This window comes from Staurois parvus, unplaced genomic scaffold, assembly GCF_062004578.1.
Source record: "Staurois parvus isolate SC_StPar_1 unplaced genomic scaffold, SC_StPar_1.0 ptg001328l, whole genome shotgun sequence".
Taxonomy (NCBI): domain Eukaryota; kingdom Metazoa; phylum Chordata; class Amphibia; order Anura; family Ranidae; genus Staurois; species Staurois parvus.
The window spans coordinates 2,093,842-2,120,421 of NW_028319124.1; the positions used below are offsets into that span (position 1 = coordinate 2,093,842).

A 26,580-nucleotide genomic window follows, 5' to 3' on the forward strand; every position below is an offset into this window, starting at 1 on the left:
AGGGTCTCATTATAGCCATCTGAACAATTCTAATATTCTAATAAGGAAAGCTACAATATCTGCATCCCTTTAGAGGAGAATAGGCTTTAAAAGTATCTCCCCATAAATAAAACAGGATGCCATTGTTTCACTCTTTTGACAAAGCAACAGTGAACCTTTAAAGGCCAAGTTGGCCTTTAGGGAGAAACAAAATGAAGATACCCCCCAGGAACCTGCAAAGCATTTCGCCCGTGATGAATGGATCATGGAGGCAATGTCAGGCTCCTGCAGGCACTTACTCTAGCTTTCTGCCTGTACTTCTGCACAGGCTTTGTTAGAAAGCTGGAAGAAGTGTTATTGAGATACAAGCTGTCTGCCGCAGTGGAAGATGGGACTTGTAGTTTATTCAGTCACAGATTTCTGTGAATGAATGACGCAGCTGTGCGGGAAGAGCCATGCATAGTCGGCCATTTTTAAATTGCGACAGCGGCTGTGGGAAAGAGGGACCACCACCCGCTGTCACGGGTGAGGGAAAATCAGGGGGAGGTCCTGGAGCATGTTACGTGTTACGCCCTAAATATGAGTGTAATGTGCAACACGTTCAAAACATGAACTCATATAGACTGTTTTTTTTTTCCCCTTCTCCATGCAACAGCAGCTGACAATACCTACCTGTGACATCCCTTCCATGTCCAGCTGCATGAGCTCTGTCTGGTTTACAGTCAGTATTGCCATCCCTACTCGGAATATGACCTCTAGTCCCTGCAAAGGGACAAAAACAATGATAAATTACATAATATTCCAAGTCTTGCATAATGCTTTCATCTAGTAACAAGTAAAAAGGACTGACACTTACCTCATAAATGAAGATATCAAAGATACGTGTTGCCACAGGCAGGGGGAAGGTGGTGAGAAACAGGGTTAAAAACCATGAAGAGGCATACATTGATGTGTGGAAACAGTGAGATCGGAAGTGTAGATTCAGCTCTGGGAGCTGGTCCTGTGAAATACCCATTACATTATGAATGAGGCCTTAAAATATACGTAAAGTTAATGAAGTAAAAGCATATTATCCTCTTCCAATAAATTTTCTATCCATTCAATCAGTTAAAAAAAAAAACAAAAACAAAAAAAAAAAAACAAACACTTTCTATACCTTTAATTTTATGGTTATTCTACAGTCACATGATAACATGGCCTTCCTGCCTGGCAATTTTCGAGAGTGTGGGAGAAGTGGCGTATCCACTGCCTGGAGGACATTCAGTGGAATTGCACCTCAGACATCAGGCAAATAGGTTCCTTACTTTGACAGCAAAGCTTCTGCTAGGAGCTGCTGTCAATCAAGAAAAGCAGAAAAGTTGACTACAGGAGTACAGGCACAGTGCTCTGTAGATCTGAATAGCAAAATCTGGCATGCAAACTGACCACACCAGCACACATCTGCTTCTGTGCTTTGCACGGTCAGAACTGTACAGGAACATGAGGAACTGGTAGGATCACTAGATTTTTCACAGTAAATGGGACTGCAGTGACATGAGAAGAAAATCAAACACTAAAGAAATGTATTCATGCAATATCAATTTTAGGCTTTATATATACTTTGAAGGAGATCTTGCACTATAAAAAAGGCACGCTTATTTATTTTTTTCCCTCCTTCCCCCTTGCTAAAATGCTGCATTAAACAAAAGAAAAAAAAAATGTAGTGTTGGGGGTGACTTCAATATCCTGACGATGAGATCCTGGGGAGTACAGAGTACTCCAAATCTCCTGAGAAGACGGTGTGGCACAGTACAGGAGTGTGTTTGTGAGATTTTGGCTACGTAATATTCCCTGGGATCTTGCCATAAAGAATGATGATTTCACCCCTTGCCTAATCACCACAGGCCAAGGAAAGGTAAAATATATTATCTACCCCATATGGTTTGCAAAACCTTAAATAGACTCAAAGTCAATTAGCACATTTTATTTAGGATGGAAATCAAATGAACGTACCTGTAACATATACTCCAGCTGATATATACATAGGCCCAGCTCAGCCATACTGGGCTTAAAGAGTTCCCGTAATCGATATTCCTGCATCAGCCGCACAAACACACAAAAGGCTTCTTCCTCTGGCATCTGACAGGGAAAACGGCAAAATACAATGGGTAAAGATGCAAAAGGGTATGATAGTGAGGTTACAAATAAAAAGTTATTTAAAGTGGTTGCAACCTCAGATATAAAATATGAACAAAGCATATCCCTCTATAGTGTGTGCTTGTCTCAATCCAGAGCACCAGATTGGCTGCCTTGTTCCTCCGCTATCAGCATGAATAACGTTTGAGAAGTTTTCCTGACACCAAGAGAAAGATGTTGACAGGGGAGGGACCTCTAGCAGATTGACAGCCCCAGCTCTGTTCTTGTGAGCTGTGTGGAGGAGAAGGGGCAGAGGCGGAGGGGAAGGGGCGGGGGTCTCTTTCCTAGAACCAGCTATCAGAGTTCTCCTCACTGAGCTCTGCAGAGTGCAACTTCAGCTCTATGTCCCCTTTATTTCTGAACTCTCAAACTTTATAAAGTTTGCACTTTGAACAGACAGAGAAGACTTCAGATAATCTTGTGTAGGAGGATTTGTTTAATCTCTGTGTATCACCTGAAGGCAATCAATTCACAGGGTAAATGTTAGGGTTTACAACCAGTGTAAAAAAAACAAAAACCTTTGAATTGCACTAAAATATTTCTGAATTTACAATGGAGTCCCAGGTGTCAATGAGGCCCATTACTGAACACCAATGAAAGAAAAATGAGCAATAAACTTGGGTTGCTGTCTTCAGCAACCAATCAGAATTTATGTTTGCAGTTCAGCTGCCACAATTTTTTCAAAAACAAAATGCCCCCCAAATATGGTACAAATTAACAATGCAATATTTAGTCAATGCAGATAGGTCCACCGCACTATCAATCTTGACTGAGGACTTGCTATGAATGCAGGGCAGCATGGACATGCCCTCTAAGGAGGCCTCACCAGCGCACCTTATATTCATAGTGTATCGAATCAGAGAGCTGTGCTGACATCATCATGTCAGTGTTCCTTGCGGAATTTATAGAGGCTGGAGAAGAGGCAAAGAGGAAACATGGGGGTGGGGGGGGGCTTTAAGCTTTTCATTCACTAAAGGAGGAACTGATTGGTTGCTATTAACAATGTCTCCAATTTAGCAGTCATTTTATTTTTTACAGTTTCAATGCATCAGCCGCAATGTATCCATTTTTCTGGTATGTCAGTTTTTCCTGGATACGAGATCCCAAAAATAGTTGGATTCCCACTGATGCCAGCAAAATGAAAGGCAAATCTGATCATTTAAAAGCAAAAGAAGGAAGCTCAGAACGGTATCGGATCCATTATAGGAAAGGTATCAATATCCTTTTCAGAAATTACAGCGCCAGCATCTGATTTTATTTATTCTCCATAAAAGACTATTAAAAAAGTTATTGAAGCTGGCACAATAGTGTTAGACACATAGCCAAAAAAGTGTATATGGTTTTATCCCGTCACTCTTCATCCCTCCTGCAGAATATCAAATACCTCAATTATCTACAAGAAAATCCACAAATCTTCCATGTACACAGTGAGGGAGAAAGGATTCTTGACGTGCTTCGTGGACTACATCTGCCACTTCCTCAAGAGATTATTATTATTAATAACACATGATTCATAGAGCGCCAACAGTTTGCACAGCGCTTTACAACACAAAGGGAGACAGTACAATTATAAAATAGTTCAACATAGAAGGAATAGGAGCTTACAATCTAAAGGGAGGTGGATGTGGTACAAAAGGCAATAGCTGCGGAAGATGATCTAATGGAGGTGGCCAAAGTACAGTTTTTAGGTGGAGGTGGGGCAAGCTTTCCTGAATAAATGAGTTTTCAGAGATCACCTGAAGGCAGACAGGAAAGCAGCTAATTGGACATACTGGGGTAATGAGTTCCAGAGGATGAGAGAGATTCTGGAAGAATCCTGGACGTGATCATGGAAGGAGGAAACAAAGGAGCTAGAGAGCATGAGGTCTTGGGAGTAGCAGAGAGGACAATTTGGGTGATATCTTGAGATGCGTTTGGGGACGTAGCTGGGGGCAGTATTGTGGATGGCTTTGTATGTTGTGCTTTAATATTTTGAATTTTCATATGTTGGGCTAGTAGAAGCTAGTGGAGGGATCAGTTAGTAAGGTGTATGAGTTTAGTAGCAGCATTCTTGATAGGCTGAAGAGGGGGGGGAGCCTGGGTAAAGGCAGGCCAGTGAGAATGGAATTGCAGTAGACAAGGTAGGAGATACTCAGGGACTGAATATGTTGTTTTGTGCTGTCATTAGATAAGAAGTGAATTCAGGAAATATTGCAGAGGGTAAGGCGGCAAGATTTAGCCAGGGATTGGATGTGGGGCCTGAAGGAGAGGCCAGAGTCTAGGATTACACCTAACACCCTGACATGTACAGAGCCTGTGCTGATGATCTCAATGGCAAAATCATGCGGGGAGGATCAGGAAGGAGGAAATATTAAAAGCTCAGTTTTCAACAGATTGAGTTTGAAGTGGCGTGACATCCATACCGATATGTTGTTTGGTAAACCTGAGAGAAGTGAGGAGATTGAGGGGGTGAGCCAGGGAGTAGAGAGCTAGATCTGGGTGTCACCGGTATAGGGGTGGTATTGGAAGGCGTGGGAACTTAACTGGCCCAGCAAAGAGGTGTAAATAGAGAATAGGAGGGCCCAAGGACAGAGCCTTGGGGTACCCCAACAGAAAGAGGAAGAGAAATGGGGGGGATAGAGTTGTAGGTGACACTGAAGGTGTGATGAGATAGGTAGGAGGAGAACCAGAAAAGAACAGAGTCGTAGAGGCCAAGGGATTGGAGTTTATTGAAGAGGAATGGGTGTTTGACTGTGTCACAGGCAGCGGAAAGGTCTAAGAATATGAATATGGAGTAATGGTCGTTGGCCTGCTATATTATAGACTTATTACAGTCTATTATATAGTAATAGTAAGTGCCAGCTTGTTTTTAAACATCATCATAGAAGGAACATGGGATCAGGTTAGAAAAAAAAGGTTGAAATGTAGACCCAATATGCAAATTGCCTATATATGCACTTATAGGCCAATAAGGAAGATTAGTGCCAATATTTGTACACATATGGTCATTTAAAACTGTACAATCAGATTGTAATGTCTGTATTGAACCTAGATTAGTGGTTCTCAACTACTGAGCAACGGTCTCCCTCTTGCCAAGATGCAGCTTTTTATCTTCCCCGACAGTTCCTGATGTCATACCAGGTTCAGACTGGACCGCTGGAGGATTGGATGATGAATTGAGAAGCTCCTCTACCCTGGTAGCCAAAATATTTTTTTCTTATTGTTGAGGAATGGAAGATTTTGGAGGAGTATAGTAGGCCCTGGTCTCACTGAGGAGAACCAATTATCTAGATAATTTGATTTTTAGATGTAGATAACTATACAATGTATGTGGGCTGAGGTTTCTGTACAATATGATCTATAGAATTCGGAGTATTACCTGCATGAGAAGAAGGCCCACAATGAAGGCACTGCCCTGGCAGTAACCCACTTCCCGATCTATCAGCGAGTATGCCTGTGGAAGAAAGGAATACATATCTGTATAATACAGGCCACAATCTCTGCCTAACAAGTGGTTTGTATTCCTTTCGGATATTAAAGTGGTTGTAAAGGCTCAAGGTTTTTTACCTTCATGCATTCTATGCAAAAAAACCTTCTGTGTGCAGCATCCCCCCAATACTTACCTGAGCCCCATCGCAATCCAGCTCTCAGCAATGTTGGACAATGCTGATCAGCGCAGTTCAATGCACCTGGTGTAACTGATCACTAAAGGAACTGCTCATAAAAGTCACAACAATAATTAGGCACCAAAAACGGCTGGGACACGGGAGCCTCTTGGAATTTCCAGCTGTTTTCAGGTACTCTCTCCCTTCCCCTGCAGCCACTGCTTACAGAGGGATCACCTGACCAAACCAGACTGGACTAAAAATATATAAGCACACACATCTTTTTTTACACAGAGTAGGCAGAATAGGTGGCAGGAGGGGGTTGGGAACATTTTTTACGTCCTCCCGGAACGAGCTGGTTGCACCGGACACAGAGGTTGACCGATCGGTGTACTGGCTGCTGCGGGTACCATGTGATTGCTGGGACCAAACACAGCAGATCATATGACAATTGTACACAATGGATATCTTTCACTCATGCCATCCATTATGTACTATTGTGTTGATCTCTGATTGGTCACAGTGATCACATGGTACTCACAGGGCCGATCACAGTCCATCTGTACCATGTGATTACCTGTTGCCAATCACAGCTAACCACAATAGTAAACACTAAATGAATCTATTTCATTCAGTAAAAATGTGAAAAAAAATCCTGATCCCTTCCCCAGAGTAGTACAATGTTACTATGGTAACATTGTCACAGCGTGTTAAAAAAAATAATTGAAAAAAGTTTTTTTTTTTTTTTTTACCACATACTGTCACCAGTCATTGTCCCTGATCACCGCCACACCAGTTATACGATGACGCTGTACTGCACTGGTGACAGTATGTAAAGAAAAAAATAATTGTGAAAACATTTTTTTTTTTTAAATTTCTTCTTTTTCCAAAACATTGTCACAAAAAATTACAACTTCAAAAAGCTTGCAATACCTCTTACTAAATACCTTGGACTGTCTACTTTCCAAAAAAGGGTCATTTGGGGGTAATTGTACTGTATTTTTGGGGCTTAAGAAATGAGATCAGTACATTAGGGATTGATCTATTTTCAAATATATATCTATATATACCATAGTTTGTGGACTTTATATATACGGTAACTTTCCTAAAGACTAAATAATAAACACTGATTTTGATCATTTTCACCAAAGAAATGTAGCAGAATACAGTTTGGCTGAAATTTATGAAGAAAGAATATTTCGCAAATAAATATTCTAACAGAAACAAAGAAAAACTTTTTTCTGCAAGATTTTCTGTCTTTTTTCGTTTATTTAGCAAAAAATAAAGAGCCCAGTGGTGATTCTATACCAACAAAAGAATACTCTAGCTGTGTGAAAAAAAGGATAAAAATCTAATATGTGTAGTGTTGTCCTTCAAAGTGAGACAGCGCTGGAAGCTGGAAACTGGCCTGGGCAGAAGGGGGTAAAAGAGTCTTAGGCTGGAATTTCACTTTAATCTAGAATCTCTGGAAGTCTTTTCACATAACTGTCTGAGACCATGAAGCACAATAGCTGAATATTTCATAACCCCATACATTTGACGCCGTGAATCCAGCGGTATCGAAGACTATACAGTCTTATGATTAAAGCTACACACCTGTACAGACAGACATTCAGTGTGGTCACTGGACAGACAGTGAGGGGCAATCTCCCCAATGGGGATACAGATATCAACCTAACAAAGATTGCACCCTATAATCAGGAAAAAAAAAAAGTGTGACTGCGAACTGGTGCAAATATCTATGAATGTGCATCTCTATACAGTATCTACTCAACTGAACAGCAAAATGTGAAAGTGGCAATTTCCCCAGGTGGCAAGAGCACCAGGGCAAAACCAGGAATGGGGGATACGGCAAAAATAACATCAAAATAATGGCATTACCTTCATGACATTGAACAGCCCCTCTTGCCCTAGGCTGTCCTGTCCCCTAAAAAAGTCATGTTCGGGATAGGTTCGAGCAATGTCTCTGCGGATCAGCTTCTCACAGGGCGAGGACATTCTCAGCAGGTCGGCATATTGCTTCTTTACTGGCATTTCTGTTGCATTACACAACATCTGCCATACCATGGCTCTGAAGTGATGTGGGATCCCTTTTCGAATCAACTCCTGTAAGGAAAACATATAGTAATAAATACCCATTTTCAGAATGAAAACCAATGGGGTAGAAGACCACACAATGCATGTGCACTTTAAGGGTTCATTTACACTAGCGGCAAGGATTGCCACTCTTCTGCCAAATGCACTGGGTGAAGTTGCAGCATTGCCCCATTCACTTGGGGGTAGAATTCCTACTGAAGCTGCAAAGCAAACCATCGTAGCTTGTGTACACCCCCAATCACTGCCTTTGCAGCTAAAGGGGGGGAACGGTTTGAGCAGTAAAAATGCAGCTCAACCACATGGTTCCAATACATGTTGTAGAGATGTATTCATTCACCTAGTTTGACCCTATTCACTAAAGGGACATGTAATGTCTTTTTCCAGGTCACACAGCATTCAATCCATGGCTTGCTATTTCCTTAGGGTTGCATTACAAATGTGGGAGTACTATTGTGATGAAAGACTCAATAGTGATATTTCTGTTAAGTGTTCTGCCTGTTTGTGTCTGTGTCAGATCCAATTACAATGTAGCTCTCACCTGCAGATCACTAGACTGAGAGACCCAGGGATTATGGCATCTGTAGTTTCTGCACAGGAAGTGTCAGTTCTTAGACTATAGACAGGGGTCTTGCATTAACCCTTTGCATTACCATGCCCCATGCTTGAACACAAACAGAAACTTCTGGCACAGGAAAGTGAAGATTTACTCTGATAGGTTGTCTGTGCAGGGCAACAAAAGACATAATGAAACTACATGATCAATGCGTATCTTATGCAAGTGAAAAATGCAATGTGCAGGAAGGAAGGTTTATAATGCCATTAATTAAATGTAGACATAAATTGACTGTTCATGATTAAAATGCATCAGTCTTGGATCTTGTAAGTACTGTGTAGATCTTCTCCTGTGCTCGTAATAATGCACGCTGTGCTAAACTGCACCCACTGTGCACATAAATGACTCACCAAAACAATATGACCTTTAAATAATAGAAAGTCTAGAGAGCTTGTGATATGGGAACTCCGTTACATATAACTTTCTCCAACACTTTCTACTGAGCATTTCCCATTTCTCCACTTCTAACTCTCAGATCTGGAAAATCTCATACACTCTTCCATTTATTTTTTTTCCTCAAAACAGTATAACAAGGGGGAGATGCCAAACAGTATAGTATACTTATAGAATACTGTATGTAAACCCAACATGTCATATTCCTGATATGTACCTGTACCATGTACTTGTATGAAAAAGTATCCTGATCTCTTTGTATTGCTTCCTTTGTATGAAATTCCTGGTGTTCCTACTAGTCCCTCTGCTTTACCAATAAAAACTGACTACACTAGAGCACAGTATGGTCAGTTTGCTGGCTGTGCTGGGAACTCAGCTCCCAACTACCCCAAATCCCCCGAATTGCAGCCGATCTCTGTGTCTCTAGCCTCTCCACCCTCTGCCCCTGTTGTTCAGCTTTAAAATGTCTCCATACCACTATTCTGTCCCCTTTCCCTGCTGACCCACCAGCCCCACAGCACTGTCCGTCCGTCTCCATCCCCCCCCCCCACACACACTTGCAACCCCAATCCCCTGTGGTTACCCCGCAGCTGCCAGCTTCCAGCCTCTCCCACCAGCTTCAAGTGCTGCAGGGCAGCCACAGGGGCTTTAAAAATGTAACACACCCTGCCACTCTGACCCCCTCACCAGTTCCCTGCATCTGCCCCTGCTGTGTTCACCATCCCTCTACCTTTCCTTGAATAGGCATAGTGAGCAATCAGTACCAAAAGCTCTTCTGTCTATTCATCACTGAAGCATAGTAAACAATGTTTACTATGCTTCAGTTTGTGAATGAATAGGAGTCTCTATATAGACACCTATTTATTCATGTACAGTGCAGCAGAGGCTGCAGAGAAAGGAACTGTCTTCAGGGCCTTTCTCTGTCTCAAAAAAAAAAAAAAAAAAAAAAAAAAAAAGAGTCATCATGGGTTTAGACCTCTGATATCTCCCAAAACACATTAGTAAAGCCTTGTTCAGACAGGGCATAATACAGCAAACACCCTTGCAAAACCATGTTTATCCATACAGGGATGCACAGGTTTTCCGTGCATCCCTGTGCAGGCAGTCCCATTGAGGTCATTAGGGAGGTAGCAATTGCAAGAACACTGACGATGCTTCCAATTTGACATCCATGTTAGTCCGGGTGCATGTCCCTGAACTCATACTGTGTGCGTTCCTGATCATGCACCCACACAAATGTCAGATTGGGAGCAGCGGCTGTACCTGCGCAGCCGTTGCAACCCTATTGACATGAACAGGACTGCCTGCTTGTATGCACTATTAATGACTTCACTGTATTTTTAGTGAAAATAGAGATTTGAGGAACATTTCCGCAACGATTGCAAGTACAGTGGCACTTTTTTGGTTCTATAGGTAATATGCTTTCAGACTATATATATATGGTTTGGGGGGTCTTTTACAAACTCCAAAAGAGAAAAATGATAACCTCCAGATTTTGAGAGTAAATTGTATTCAATTACAATTCAAAGCACCTTCAGTTATCACCATTTTACAAAAAGGTGCAATTTACAAATATTTGTTATTTATTAACTCAAATACAGTTTTAACTTTTATATTTAGTAGTAATTTAGCAGGAATATTGTAAATTTTGCCATCTATATATCCACCAATAATGAGTTTAGTGTATTTCAAGAGAAAATATTGTTTTGATAAATGTTCGCGCACATATCACAGAGCCTACAAAAAAAAAAAATAATAATCAGTAGTGCCTTCCTTTTATTCTACTGGTCCTATGCTTTTAGAAAAAATATGGCTTAGGGGGTGTCACACAAACTCTGAAAGTTGTAAGGAAAAAATAAAAAAGCAATGGAAAAACTGCAAAGATGGCCTGGCCATCTGAGTTTAAAAGTGGAGCACAGGGCCTGGCAGTAAAAGAGTTAAACCACTTTGTTAACATATTTAAAAAAAAAAAAAATCCAAGATACACTCACTTTCTATGGTGCATTAAACTGCACCAGTAGATTTAAATTTATCCACTGACAGAGTCCATGCAGCTGCACAATTCACAATGTCATCTAGGACATTCTGTATGCCTTCTCCTCGGAATCAAAGTCATGGATGACGAAACGCATTGGGCGGAGAGCCAAGGAGAACGCACATTCAATTGGAGAGGGCAACTGCATAGACTTGCTTGTATGTGTTATATAATTTTTTTTAATGTTAAAGTGGTTTTAAAGGGACCCTAACCAATCCACTAATTACTGGCCCTATAATCTATTTTTCATGAAATAATTTCATGAAAAAAAATCTGTATCCAGTCAGGCAGGCCCTTGTACAACATAGATGTTGATGGCTCTAAATGAGATTGTATAGAGGAATTATAAGATTTGGAGGTGGCCGAGAAAAATAGAAGGCATTTTTGGAGTTAATAATCTCTATTTGAATAGAATAGATTTTTAAATCAGAGTTTAGTGTCACTTTAAGCATACTACACTGTGGGGTGGGCATAGGTGACACCAATGAATTTTGTAACTGTAACCAGAAAAAGGTGTCTCCTCCTGGCTTTGCAGTATGGTAGTGATCTCTTAGATTGTAAGCTCCAAGGATCAGGCCCTCCGAACCCTCTTGTATTGAACAGTATTGTTGCTGTATTGTCTCCCGTTATATTGTAAAGCGCTGAGCAAACTGTTGGCAATATATAAATCCTGTATAATAATAATAATAATAATAATAATAATAATGTGTTAATCAGAAAAGCAACTCATTAAGGACAAAATTCCTGGCAAAAAAAAAAAGAATCATATACTTAGGTTCTCAAATACCACATAGAGTATATGCCAAACCTTCCTCTACTTTATAAATGAAAGCGTTAGTTCACAGCTGCATACTCATGCTTCCATAAATGAGCTATGCACAATACAATCTGACTATGCAGTCTTGTTAACTTTGAATAAAGACAGATTGGATAGTTAAGGTATGTCTTTATGTTACATAGTTTTTGTAAATCTAGTAAGGTAGACTAGCCTTTATACAACATAGATGCTGAAGGATCTAAATGAGATTGTATAGAACAGGGGTTCTATACAATCTCACTGTGGGCCACATCAGCATCATGGTTGTCCTCAAAGGGCCAGTTGTACCTTTAAGACTAGATGTCCAGAGCACCACCTCCCCCAGTTTACATCAGATGTCAAAAGCCTCACGCCCTCCCTTACTTCACAGTGCACACCGTTACCTTGTGCTGCTGCAAAGAAGAAGGTGGGGGTGGAACTGGGAAGCAGAAAGTGCAGGGTCTGGAGAAGGACCAGAAGAGGGCTGGAGTCCACTAAATGCTGAGAATAGGGAAGGAGAAGACGAGAGGGTGGCTGCAGCTGCACAGAGAGGCACAGAATCTGTAGGAGTTCTTCTGTCCTCTCTTCTTCTACCGGCTGCTGGGATGGGGGGGGCAGAGATGAACCTTACTGCGACTGCACAGAGAAGAGTAGTATCTGGTGGAGGAGACGAGGTGACTGCTGCAGCTGCAGAAGAGGTGGGAGGGCCACATGAAATGGCCTGGCAGGCCAGATTCAGCCTGCACACCTTGTCCTCTGCTCATCCCTCCTGTATGTCTTTTTTATACTTTCAGCCCTATGCAAAAGGCTCACAGTCTCATATGATCCATGTTAATAATTACCAGTTATGTAACCAGTTACTCTGCGATTGTGGTATCAGGCAGAACACAGAACAGAGTCCTTGACAATACCCACATAAATGAAGTCGCCAACCACTTGCCCCTCTTACTAACCTTAAGCAGCTTCTCCTTCCTCCTGGTCCACTCCTCCCAGTGGGTGACAATGCGTCCCCATAGCTCCCAGCTGTCCTGGTCCAGAGGTGGTGGCCCCGGGGAGGTGACGCTGGTCCTGCAGGATCCAGTAACACTTCGCAGTGACTTGGAGTCTGCTTCCAGGAGCCTGTGACACACAATTACAGCCTTAGACAATATTATCAAGTTTGGATCATTTGTAGTTCTAAGTATAGAACAACTAAAATGGTCTGTTTATTATAATATCTGGAAACGTAATTCACCGTTTGCAACAGCAGCCAAGACTTTGACTTGTTCCCTATTACTTAGAAGAGAACCTGGCTGGCATACCACAGACACTCCCAGATGATGATGACAAAACAGTTCTTGGTGAAATTGCACACATTGTACAAAAATGAGACATACTTTTAGACTGCATTTAATATGCATTACAGATTCTGCACTTGGCTTTGTTTAATTCCAAGTTAACACGTATTTATTAAATGAAAAGAGGATATGTGGACCACTTTTACTTCCTTTTATCACGTTGGTTTGTGAGTATATATCCTCTTTTCATTTAATAAATACGTGTTATACCACGGTAATGCACGATGAGAGTGCGCCCTTGTTTGTTCTTTTCCACTAGTGGTCAGAATCCCCGATCTTAAAAGGGCAGCACCTCTTCGGTTGGCATTGCCTTGGTTGTATGAAGACTGGAGCGCTGGTTTCGTTCGTTCATCTTTTGTTTAATTCCAACTACAGGATGGGGACAACACCCCTACCCTGGTCCTCTACTCTGCCCCTTGAAGCACCTCACACCCCATTTTCTACGCCACCCCCAGAGCAACCTCCACCCCATTTAGGATTTAATTTTTTTTCAGCAGACATCTACTCTCTAATCATATGATGAGTTAGGCCCGGTCTTTGTTCTACTTGCCTCCAGCAGTGGGCAGTAGTATTGTGACCCTAGGCCAGTGTGAGGACCCTCAGCCCTGAAAAGCAGTGTCTGGAGGAGGGCAGAGCCAAGAGGAGAAGCTATTGGACCACCATGTAGGCCTGCTGGGTGCCTGGCTACGTCTAGCTTCAGTAAAGAGTCAGAAAATGCATGTAGCAGATAAAAGTCAGGGAAAAGGGAATGCTGGAGATTTAAACCCCGACAGTCTCTTCTGTTTCATGGGGACCCTCGATGACATCTCTGCGCAGATTGCCAAAGTCTGCACACCTACTGTTATCATAAGAAGGGCTCCCCCTCTCCCTTCTAAGGGTCCTTTCACATGGGGCATCATCCGTTCAGCCATGTAAGGGGGGGGCAGCGCATACAGTAAGGGGGGGCAGCGCGTACAGCGAGGGGGGGCAGTGCGTACAGCGAGGGGCAGTGAATTCACAGAGGGGGCAGTGTGTACAGCAAGAGGGGCAGTGAATTCACAGAGGGGGCAGTGTGTACAGCAAGAGGGGCAAAGTGGAATGACAGCTTCACTTCCCCCTGCAGTGATATGGAACCAGCAAGTGTACACACTCCCCCCTCTGAAAGCAGAGACAAGTCACTGGTTGTTAGGACGCCATTGGGTGCCAGCTCCTACCAAACAATGCAAAAACGGATTGTGTGTCCATTTACATCTGTTTATGTCAGCTTCCGATTTTGTACAGGAACAAAAATAGAGCTATGATCCACTTCAAAAAACGGATCCTAGAAAGATGCAGATGTAAACGGATGATCAGATGTTAAAATGTGTTTGTCCATAGACATGCATTGCCATTTGTTTTTCATCCATCAGCGGCCGGATGAAAAATGGACAGATGGAACACCCGTGTGAAAAAGGGACTAAAATGTTGCGCTTTATACAAGGAAATATGTGACTATTGTTTGAATGGGTCTTTTAAAATGGTGTACAGTGAAATAATCCTTCCTGGGCGTCTACCTTATGCTGAGGACGAGAAGAAAAAATGCAAAGTGCACAGACCCATAGCAACCAGAAAATAACAATGTTCCCGATGATGATGGTAAGATGAAAGGAACACTCCAGACAAAACTGATAAGAAGTTCTTGAGATGCAACCAAGGAGCAAGTCCTCCAGTTTTCCATCCCAACATCATTGCATGGTGCCACCCTATGCCCCTCCCCTTTTGTCTGTTTTCTGGTCATCTGGGAACACCCCTACAGGCTCCTTGCTGCCTCTCACATAGAAAAAAAAATAGCCAGTACCTGAGAATTGTTCACATTTACCAATCACTTTCAACCCTGCCATGAAAAACAGAATGGGGTTTATTTACTGAAGCTGGAGAGTACAAAATCAGGCTCGCTGCTCGTTTTATTTTTTTATAGCTACTTATATAGCGCCGTCAATTTACACAGAGCTTTACATATATATTTACTTTACATTCACATCAGTCCCTAACCCTCAAGGAGTGTACAATCTAATGTCCCTAACTCACATACATACATAGTTTTAGCCAGGAGCCAATTAACCTACCAGCATGTCTTTGGAGTGTGGGAGGAAACTGAAGTACCTGGAGGAAACCCACGCAGGCACAGGGAGAACATGCAAACTCCAGGCAGGTGGTGCCGTGGTCGAGAATCGAACCAACAACCTGAGTACTGCCAGGTGGAAGTGCTAACCATGTATCCACTGTGCTGCCCTTACTCTTCTTCATAGAAACCAATCAGCTTCTAACCTCAGCTTGTCCAATTATCTTTGGCAACAAAACCTGGAAGCTGATTGGTTTCCATGCAGAAGTGCGCCCAATTTTGCACTCTCCAGGTTTAATAAATAGACTCCACAGTGACTAGCGGTGCAAACAGCATACAGAGAGAAAGTTACACATCACATTCTTCATAATTAGATGGAACCTGTCATTCTGGAGGGTTGGAAATAATAGATTTTCTTATTTTAAAGCAATCCAATCCAGGTATTTATTCAGAGAAGGCGTGATAGGCATTTGGAGTAAAGTTGGCTATACATGGATCAGAATTTGGCCGGTTTAGCAGGGTCCGCTGTTTAGAAAAAAAAAAAAAGAAGAAGATTCATGTATGGGCTGCCTAAGAAACCAATATGTGCCAATCACAATTTCAGCATGTATCCTGCACTGTAGGACTTACACATATGAAAGTTTAAAACTGCTCTTTTAATGCATACATGTCAGCATCATAGTAAAATGTAATTCACTTGTGGGGTTCAGTCCAGTGCAGGAATTGTCCTTCTGTTTGGGGAATGGGGGGAATCATAGTGGGACTGTCAGTCTGCAGTTAGCTGTGTGTACTGGAGTGCAGATCTCACTGGTGGCAAGGGGACTGGGGAGTGAGCTGTGTGTACTGGGGTGTCGATCTCACTGGTAACAAAGGGACTAGGTAGTGAGCTGTGTGTACTGGGGTGTCGATCTCACTGGTGACAAAGGGACTAGGAAGTGAGCAGTGTGTACTGGGGTTCAGATCTCACTGGTGACAAAGGGACTAGGAAGTGAGCTGTGTGTACTGAGGTGTCGATCTCACTGGTGACAAGGGGACTAGGAAGTGAGCAGTGTGTACTGGGGTTCAGATCTCACTGGTGACAAGGGGACTAGGAAGTGAGCAGTGTGTACTGGGGTTCAGATCTCACTGGTGACAAGGGGACTAGGAAGTGAGCAGTGTGTACTGGGGTTCAGATCTCACTGGTGACAAAGGGACAAGGAAGTGAGCAGTGTGTACTGGGGGTCAGATCTCACTGGTGACAAAGGGACTAGGAAGTGAGCTGTGTGTACTGGGGTTCAGATCTCACTGGTGACAAGGGGACTAGGAAGTGAGCAGTGTGTACTGGGGTTCAGATCTCACTGGTGACAAAGGGACTAGGGAGTGAGCTGTGTGTACTGGGGTTCAGATCTCACTGGTGACAAAGGGACTAGGAAGTGAGCTGTGTGTACTGAGGTGTCGATCTCACTGGTGACAAGGGGACTAGGAAGTGAGCAGTGTGTACTGGGGTTCAGATCTCACTGGTGACAAAGGGACAAGGAAGTGAGCAGTGTGTACTGGGGTTCAGATCTCACTGGTAACAAAGGGACTAGGAAGTGAGCAGTGTGTACTGGGGTTCAGATCTCACTGGTGACAAAGGGACTAGGAAGTGAGCTGTGTGTACTGGGGTTCAGATCTCACTGGTGACAAAGGGACTAGGAAGTGAGCTGTGTGTACTGGGGTTCAGATCTCACTGGTGACAAGGGGACTAGGAAGTGAGCAGTGTGTACTGGGGTTCAGATCTCACTGGTGACAAAGGGACTAGGGAGTGAGCTGTGTGTACTGGGGTGTCGATCTCACTGGTGACAAAGGGACTAGGAAGTGAGCAGTGTGTACTGGGGTGTCGATCTCACTGGTGACAAAGGGACTAGGAAGTGAGCAGTGTGTACTGGGGTGTCGATCTCACTGGTAACAAAGGGACTAGGAAGTGAGCTGTGTGTACTGGGGTGTCGATCTCACTGGTAACAAAGGGACTAGGTAGTGAGCTGTGTGTACTGGGGTGTCGATCTCACTGGTGACAAAGGGACTAGGAAGTGAGCAGTGTGTACTGGGGTGTCGATCTCACTGGTGACAAAGGGACTAGGAAGTGAGCTGTGTGTACTGAGGTGTCGATCTCACTGGTGACAAGGGGACTAGGAAGTGAGCAGTGTGTACTGGGGTTCAGATCTCACTGGTGACAAAGGGACAAGGAAGTGAGCAGTGTGTACTGGGGTTCAGATCTCACTGGTGACAAAGGGACTAGGAAGTGAGCAGTGTGTACTGGGGTTCAGATCTCACTGGTGACAAGGGGACTAGGAAGTGAGCAGTGTGTACTGGGGTTCAGATCTCACTGGTGACAAAGGGACTAGGGAGTGAGCTGTGTGTACTGGGGTGTCGATCTCACTGGTGACAAGGGGACTAGGAAGTGAGCTGTGTGTACTGGGGTGTTGATCTTACTGGTGACAAAAGAACTGGGGAGTGAGATGTGTGTACTGGGATGTAGATCTCACTGGTGATAAGAGGACTGGGGAGTAAGCTGTGTGCACTGGGGTGCAGATCTCACTGATAACTGGAAAGTGAGCTGTGTGTTTAATACGAATTAGGAGAGGATTATGAAGAGTACAACAGCATGTGCTAGAACATACAAAGATCAAAGATGGGCTGAAACACCCATCATTTTTTCCAAAACAGGCAAAATTGGGTTGAAACCAAAAACATTCAGGAGATATAAGAGGGGAATCTCACTGTCTGGGTATCAAAGGTAACATATGAAGCCACCACTTAGTTCACCATGCTCCAACTATAACTAAAACACGATACCAGTGGAGTGATCCTTTAATGCAAGTAAACAGCAGCAGAAAATATAGGCACACACATTTAAGTTTCTATACACACACACACTATCAGATGGGTTCCAGGGTGCCCCAGGAATCCTAAAACTTGGGGTGTGCCATTATGCATGTCTTGAGCAGCAATTACGGCCAAGAGCTTGGACCCAGCAGCACCACTCCTCACTACTGCTCAGTGAAGCAGCCAATCAGTTTTGTACCAAAAGGAAGAACTGAGGAACAAGACTACCAAGCAAGCTTTCAACAGCAGTAGGTGGTCTAGATTTGCAGGGTTTCATGCTCTTCGAAAGACACCAAACTGGATTTACACCTCTAAAACCCATATTTATTTCCAGTTTCTGTACGTGCTTCAAGGCAAGTACAGGTTCATATTAATCAGGGGTGGTGGTTCTGTAAAAATGTATTTTTAGTATAGTGTGAAAATTACAGCTCAAGAATGCTAGTAACACTAAACCATAAAACAAAGTCCTGAAATGTAATCGCAAAAAGAAAAAAACGTTGTCTTTATTAAACTATCATTTCAGGATCTTTAAAATCCACATATAATAGTAGTGTAGGTAGCATCCAAATAAAACAGCCACCTGGACCGGATCCCACTTCCATCTGCAGAGGTTTAGAGGAAAGGTGTGGCATGGAAAAATATTTACCTGAATTCTGAAACCCACATAGGTTTTACAGGTTTTCAACTAGCATCCTTCCAGAAGAGTTTGAAGCAGTGGTTGTTGGTGCTGAGATCTTGGTTCACAGTGTACTTTTGGTGACAGATAAGGCAAGAGTGGGATAAAACTATTAGTAGGTTAAAGCGCAACTAAACCCTCCTCTCCTTTTCAGCCAAGGAAGCCGCCATCTTGGCCTCTGCTTGATCTGTAACTGCCATGGTGGGTCACATGTGATCACTTATGACACCAGCCATTTGTTGGTTTGACAGTTTGGTTGAAATTATAAGCAAATGTGACAGCATTCCCGACATACTGCAAATGTAAATTTAAAAACCACATTAAAATTGATTGGTTTACTTCCACTTTAAAGTCGTTGTAAACCTCAGAGATGAAATATGAACAAAGCATATCCCTCTATAGCAGTGGTTCTCAACCTATGGGTCGCGACCCCTTTGGGGGTTGAAAGACCCTTTCACAGGGGTCACCTAAGACTATCAGAAAACACATTTCCGATGTGTAAAGAGCAGCTACTGTGTTGAAAGCAGCTACTGTGTTGAAAGCAGCAGTATTGGAGGTAAAACGGCACTCATGAATTATAATTACTGGGTAAATAATTTTATGGTTGGGGTCACCACAACATGAGGAACTGTATTAAAGGGTCGCGGTTTAGGTGCAGATTACAGCCTGTACTCTGCACCTAAACCTGTCTGCACTGCTCAGAAATCAGACAGGACTCTTTTTCAATACACACTGAATCTGCACTGCCAGTGCAAACCGCATCCAATCCACTTAGTGCCCGTTCACCTATAGGCGGATTGGATGCTGTTTGAACCACATCCAATCCACATGACATGTGAAATAACACTGCTTCCTATGGTGCCTGTTCACATATGTCCGGTGCACTGCCGATGCAGATTCATTGCGGTTTGAAAAAGACTCATGTACGATTTCTAGCAGTGCGGTCCAGTTCAGGTGCGGATTGCAGGCTATTGATTTCTATGGGAACCGTTTCTAAACCTGACGTGGGAACAGGATAAAATCCTGAGCTGATCCTGTCCTGAACCTGATGTAAACCCGACCTGAACTGATGAACAGCAACTGTGTCAATTAGCTGTGAAACCTGAGCTTCAATCCGCACCGCACATGTGTGAATCAGCACTTAGTGTCATTTCTGTCTGCTGCTTAATTCCTGTTATTAGCATGAATCACTTCTGACAAGTTTTCCTGACACCAAGAGAAAAATGGTGACAGGGGAGGGACCTCCAGCAGATTGAGAGCCTCAGCTGTTCCTGTGTGCTGTGTAGAGTGGGGAGTGTCCCTTCTCTCCAATCAGCTCTCAGAGCTGTACTCACTGAGCTCTGCAGAGTGTAACTTCAGCTCTCTACCCCCTTTTTCTGAACTCTCCCGACAAGTTTTAAAATGCAGCACTTTAAAAAGTCAGAGAAGAAAATACTGCAGGTAAACAGGTACAACTTATGTAGGATTGTTTTGTGCATTCATTGAGGCCAGTCACTTCACTGAGTATATGTAAGGATTTGCAATCATTTTAAGCATGGCAGATTTGTTTTTATTGGGGATCTTTTAAAACAAATAAATATGAAAAGAACAACACATATATCCTAACTTATAGGCGAAAGGTGTATTTTTTTAGTTTTGAATGGAGTGTTGAGAGATTAGACCCTCCGTCCTTTTACATTGCCGTCTGTGTCCCTACTAAGGAAACGTGCTTGTAATCAGGACTAAAAGTAAAAGGGTAATCCAAAATGTTTTGTTGTCCCCAGAGAAGGAACAGAGGTGAAATTTTACAAAGGGGACACCTAATCCAGTGACAACTAAGAGGGGATTTTGCGCACTTTAGACAGAATTTCTCTCACTTCCTGTTGTGTCTATGGGACAGGAAGTGAAGGGAAATTTCTTGATGGGACACGGATAAAAGAAAAATCTGCCAGGTGTTTTAATCACTCCATTCTTTATCCAAAATATAAACAAAAGTTTTTGAATTTAGAGATGCTTTAACCTAAGCCCTAGGCTGACCCTAACACAGGAAAACACAATTTTTGCTAAAAAATAAAAAAATAATGGCTACATAAGCCAATCAGTGTGGTTCAAAAATTGCTAGTGTGAGACCAACATTTGTCAGTGACACCTTGCAGCAGGTCTAAAACGGGAGTGTAGAATAACCCTTTCCAGCACAGGGAGCCATGCCTGAGAATGCTCATCTACAGCCATTGCAGCCAATAGGTTTTTAAATGTGTTCAGTTGGGCATACATGGGACGAAATTTGGCCGGTTCAGCAGGGACGAGGCCGAATTTTGATCCATCCCTTGTTGTTCCCCCTCAACAGAAGTTGATTTAATCGACAGACGTTTGTCGAATGAGATCAAAAATTATCAACTGACTGCAGGGCAGATCAGTGCATTCTCACAGAGGAGTCCTCCCTGTCAGAAGACAATAGCACAGCAGGAAGGATTCTTCACTTGTGTGCATTGAGGAATCTGGTAATTTCATTTTCTAATCAGTCCACTGGCTGATTGAAATTAACCCCTTCCCGCCTAAAGGTAAAACAAATCTTAACACCTAAGCACAATTTTGCAACTTTGACATGTGTTAGTAAAACCGAACATATCACAACTACCTGGTGCATCCAGGGGAATTATACCGCGTTTTTTTTCAGGACAAATTGGGCTTTCATTTGGTAGTAAATGGTAATGGATATCTCCTGATTTTTTTTTTATTGATCAAAAGGAAAACAGGCCCAAAATAGTAAAAAAAAAAAAAAAATAATTTTTTTAAATTTATCTGTGTGTTTCTTCTTACTACCATAACCTACCACCAAAGAACAACCCAAAATATATTTTCCAGCTCTTGAGGATCTCAGCAATAACATATATACCTGTACGTATGTTATTTGTTGTTTGTACCTGTACTACAGCCCAGAAACAATAGTGCACATTTTTTTTTACCTAAAACACACTCACACTGATACCAATTTTAAAAAAAAAAAAACAAATCCTGACCTTTGACCCTGACCCAAACACTAACCCTCTGCCTCTGTGACTGAAGTTGCCACTTTACTGTATTTGCCGTGTTGCGAGGTACAGTATCAAATATCAATGCTCCATTTTTTTAATATATGTACATGTTATATTCACTCCTTGTGCCTAGGGTTTTCTTTTTACCGAAGAACCAGTGTTTCACAGCATGCTTAATTAGTTATTGTATAGGTTATGGCAAGCACTATTTAGGTTATGGCAAGTTTCTTGACCAATATATAGGATCGGCCATGTTTCCGGAGCCGTCCAATTAACTCTCAGTATTCTTGCTGATTGGTGTCCAATGAGGAACAAGGTGCCTTACATAAACCTCCCCGAATATGCCAGTCGTCACTTCCTGAAGAAACGTACATTGGAGCGTCAAACGTCACTTCCGGGTCTGGGAATAGCCAAGTGAAAGCAAGTCTTGAAGTGCAAAGCGGCCATCTTTAAAAGTTCATTTATTTCAGTAATGCAACTTAAAAGGTGAAACTAATATATGAGATAGACTCAATACATGCAAAGCAAGATAGTTCAAGCCGTGATTTGTCATAATTGTGATGATTATGGCTTACAGCTCATGAAAACCCCAAATCCACAATCTCAGAAAATGAGAATATTGTGAAAAGGTGCAATATTCTCGGCTCAAAGTGTCCCACTCTAATCAGATAATTAATCCATAACACCTGCAAAGGGTTCCTGAGCTTTTAAATGGTCTCTCAGTCTGGTTCAGTAGGAATCACAATCATCGGAAAGACTGCTGACCTGACAGTTGTGCAGAAAACCATCATTGACACCCTCCATAAGGAGGGAAAGCCTCAAAAGGTAATTGCAAAAGAAGTTGGATGTTCCCAAATGTGCTGTATCAAAGCACATTAATAGAAAGTTATATGGAAGGGAAAAGTGTGGAAGAAAAAGGAGCACAGGCAGCAGGGATGACCACAGCCTGGAGAGGATTGTCAGGAAAAGACCATTCAAAAGTGTTGGGGACTTTCCCAAGGAGTGGACTGAGGCTGGAGTCAGTGCATCAAGAGCCACCACACACAGACGGATCATGGACATGGGCTTCAAATGTCGTATTCCTCTTGTCAAGCCGCTCCTGAACAACAAACAATGTCAGAAGCGTCTTACCTGGGCTAAAGAAAAACAGACCTGGTCTGTTGCTCAGTGGTCCAAAGTCCTCTTTTCTGATGAGAGCAACTTTTGCATCTCATTTGGAAACCAAGGACCCAGAGTATGGAGGAAGAATGGAGAGGCACACACTGCAAGATGCTTGAAGTCCAGTGTGAAGTTTCCACAGTCTGTGTTGATTTGGGGAAACATGTCATCTGCTGGTGTTGGTCCACTGTGCTTCATTAAGTCCAGGGTCAACACAGCCTATATATATATATCTCTCACAATAGTTCTTTTAAGTTGATACCATGATATCAAAGTTCAGGGACCACATTCTAACAGGCGTTAGAGCAAAAATTATTTTTAAATTGCTCAGAGAACTCCACTGGCATTTGGTTTCTAAAAAAATTATTCAGACTTGTATTTCTCTCTAAGCCCTTTATTGCAGATTTTCCCTCACTTCTTGACCAGTTAAACATTATTACTATAACAACAAATGTGGGGAAATCTCTCGAATGAACCCATGGATAACAGAAAAAAAAAAAAAAAAAAAGAGAGGTTCTAATCTTTTCCTATTCTATCCAAAACTTAAAAAAAATGTTTTTGCCTATACATGCACTTTAAAAATATCATACTTTAAAAGTTCATATAAATACTGCACAAATAGGAGTTCCAATTAAAAGTGGTACTAAAAAGGACAATGATACAAATAGGAAGCTACATTTTGCCTTGAATACAAAGTGACAGTTAACTGGAAGAGAAGGCAGTCTGTGCTATTCATGCAGCTTGGTGTGTGTTTGAATGAGGACATTGTGCAGAAAGTGAAAGCATCCTGGCTCAGTTATCTATACATCATTGTCCTACCAAGAATCAGGGTGACTTTTCCCAGGCACACGCTCCAGCTGAATGCTTCATTGCCGAACATCACACAGCCCAACACTGCATTCCCCATCATTTATATGTCCTGCTGCTCCCTCACTGTCCAATCACAGACAGGATGGTATTGCTTAAAGTGGAACTCTGGGATTTACCCCCACCATCATGGAATTTTTACTTACACACACACACTTTCCTGTAGTCTTTTAGCCAGTTGGATTCAGGCTGGGGTAACAGGAAATCAGTGGAATGACATAACTACTGCTTTACCTTACAAAGGACTGTTAGCACTGGACCAAGGAAGAAGTTATATATGGAAGGGGGAAGGGGAGAGTCATAACAAAAATATAAAAAAAATTAAATTTGGAGCCCTACTTACACTGGAGTAGGAAAAATGAAGTCACCAACCTGGCTCTGCTGTCTGGCAGAGCTGTGTAAATCTAATGACTGACAGACTGTTTTGCACAAAAAAAAGAGCACTTTAGTACAGATAAAATATAAACATAAAATGATTAGAGATCAAGTGGTTTGAACAGGGCATATCACCCCAAAGCTGGCACATAAAGGGGGGCCTGAAGCTTTAGATTATGTCATAAAAGTACCTCCACTGTACTGACATGTTTTGGGGTCCATGCCCCTTTCCTTTCAAGCATGTTGTCTTTTACAGAATAATATGGAGGACAAGAAGAAGGGAGCTGTCACTGCTCTCACTCATTGCCTTGTATATTTCTGCTTGAGCTATTAAAGAAATATTTAAAAGGCTGATTTCTTAAAAAAAAACAAACAAAAAGAAACAAGCATGTCACACCTACCTGCTCTGTGCAGTGGTTTTGCACAGAGTAGCCCTGATCCTCCTCTTCTTGGTTCCCCTGCGGGCTCTCCTTGTCCCACCCTTCTGCCGAGTGCCCCCACAGCAAGCAGCTTGCTATGGGATCACCGGAGCAGGGTCGCTCTCAAGCCACTGCTCTGTATGTCCATTCACAAATGAAGCTCTCCTCTCATTGGCTCACTGGCTGTAATTGACAGTAGTAGAAGCCAATGGCTCCTGCTGCTGTCTCAGCCAATGAGGAGGAAGAGTCCCCGGAGTGCAGCTGCTTTTGTGCACTTCGCTGGATTGAAATGGGGCCCAGGTAAGTATTAAGGGGGCTGCTGCACACAGAAGACTTTTTAGCTTCATGAATAGAATGCATGAAGGTTAAAAACTATGAGCCTTTACAACCACTTAGAAGAACACATGTGGAAAGGTTCCTAAAAGTTGCACCTGCTGGCTGGAAACAAGCATACAATAAATTCATATGCAATATATCTTCTTTACTCGACTGAAAAATATAAAAGTTTTTTTTTTTCTATTGAATTGTAATTGACCATAATAAAGAAAATCATTAGTGGTGTCCTTTTAATTGCGCACGCTTGTGGAATGGCGTGAAACTGCGGTACTTAAAAATCTCCATGGGTGATGCTTTAAAAATGTCTACAGGTTAGCAGTGCAAAGTTACAGAGGAGGTCTAGTGTGAGAATTATTGCTCTTGCTCTGACGTTTGTGGTGATACCTCACATGTGTGGTTTGAACCATTTACATATGTGGGCATGGCCTAAGTATGCATTCACCACTACGTGCGAGCATGGGGGCACTTTAAACTTTAAAAAAAATAATTAATTTAATGTTTTGGGTTTTTTGGGGTTTTTTTTGCACTGTTCCTTTAAAAAAAATGTTAATCACTTTTATTCTTATCACATGAAATGCATGCATCCCTTATGATAGAATTAGTGACAGGTCCTCTTTATAGAGAGATATGGGGTCAATAAGACCCCCACATCTCTCCTCTACAATGTAAAGCATTGGATCAAAAAAAAAAAAAAAAAAAAAAGCATTAATCTAGTGCTTTAACTGCTAGCCTACAGGGCACTTATACCCCCTTCCTGCCCAGGCCAATTTCCAGCTTTCAGCGCTGTCGCACTTTGAATGACAATTGCACGGTCATGCAACACTGTACCTATATGAAATTTTTATCATTTTTTTTGTGACAGATAGAGATTTCTTTTGGTGGTATTTAATCATCTCTGGGTTTTTTATTTTTTCTTAAACCAAAAACCACTGAACATTTTGGAAAAAAAACAATTTTTATTAATTTTTGTTATAAAATTTTGTAAATAAGTGATTTTTCTCCTTCACTGATATGCGCTAATGAGGCTGCAGGGGTGGGCACTGATAGGTGGCACTGATGGGCACTGATGAGGAGGCACTGGTAGGTGGCACTGATGGGCATTGGCAGGCATCACTGATGGGCACTGAAAGGCAGCACTGATATATGGCACTGATAGGCAGCACTGACTGGCACTGTTAGGCTGCACTGACACGGCATTGATAGGCAGCACTGATAGGTGGCAATGATTGGAAGCATTGATAGGTGGCACTGATGGGTGACACTGAAAGGCAGCTCAGATGGGCACTGATATGTGGCATTGATGTGCACTGGTAGGCACTGATATGTGGCACTGATGGGCACTGGCACGAGGCACTGATGGACACTGACAGGTGGCACTGCTGGGGCTACACTGATCATCAGTGCCCTGATGACCAGTGTACATGTCCCCACCACGGAAAGCCGATTACTGGCTCTCTTCTTGAGGAGCGTGACAGCTCGAGAGGAGAGAAATGCCGATAACCGGCATTTCCCTATTTACATGCGATCAGCTGTGACTGGACACAGCTAATCACATGACTGAGCCGACATCTTCGACTCTTTCCGTGATCCGCTGTGTCCGAGGGACACAGCGCACAGCCGATCGCCGCGCGCTCCCTGAGCTGCGCATGCACAGTGAGAATGGGAGGACATCATATGACGTCCTCCCACAACAAGAGAACCACCTTACGCCCGTCATTGGACTATATGGCGGGCGGGAGGTGGTTAAAAAAAAAAATGACCGGAAAGGGAAGTGACATCGCTCCGTTCCTCCAAGGGCATAG

The 26,580-nt window shown here is 42.6% G+C and overlaps 1 protein-coding gene across 3 annotated transcripts in view; it reads right to left on the minus strand.

The window, feature by feature from the left end:
- EVI5L (ecotropic viral integration site 5 like) overlaps positions 1-26,580 on the minus strand; it is an 87,165-nt gene that overhangs the window by 39,348 nt on the left and 21,237 nt on the right. For all 3 annotated transcript variants that reach the window (XM_089661238.1, XM_089661239.1, XM_089661237.1), the window contains exons 3-8: positions 12,626-12,791; positions 7,620-7,844; positions 5,513-5,587; positions 1,972-2,097; positions 836-979; positions 652-741 (exon numbers count right to left, since the gene is read on the minus strand). In XM_089661238.1, coding sequence (XP_089517364.1) covers positions 652-741; positions 836-979; positions 1,972-2,097; positions 5,513-5,587; positions 7,620-7,844; positions 12,626-12,791 — 826 coding nt within the window. The remainder of the gene's footprint in view (positions 1-651; positions 742-835; positions 980-1,971; positions 2,098-5,512; positions 5,588-7,619; positions 7,845-12,625; positions 12,792-26,580) is intronic.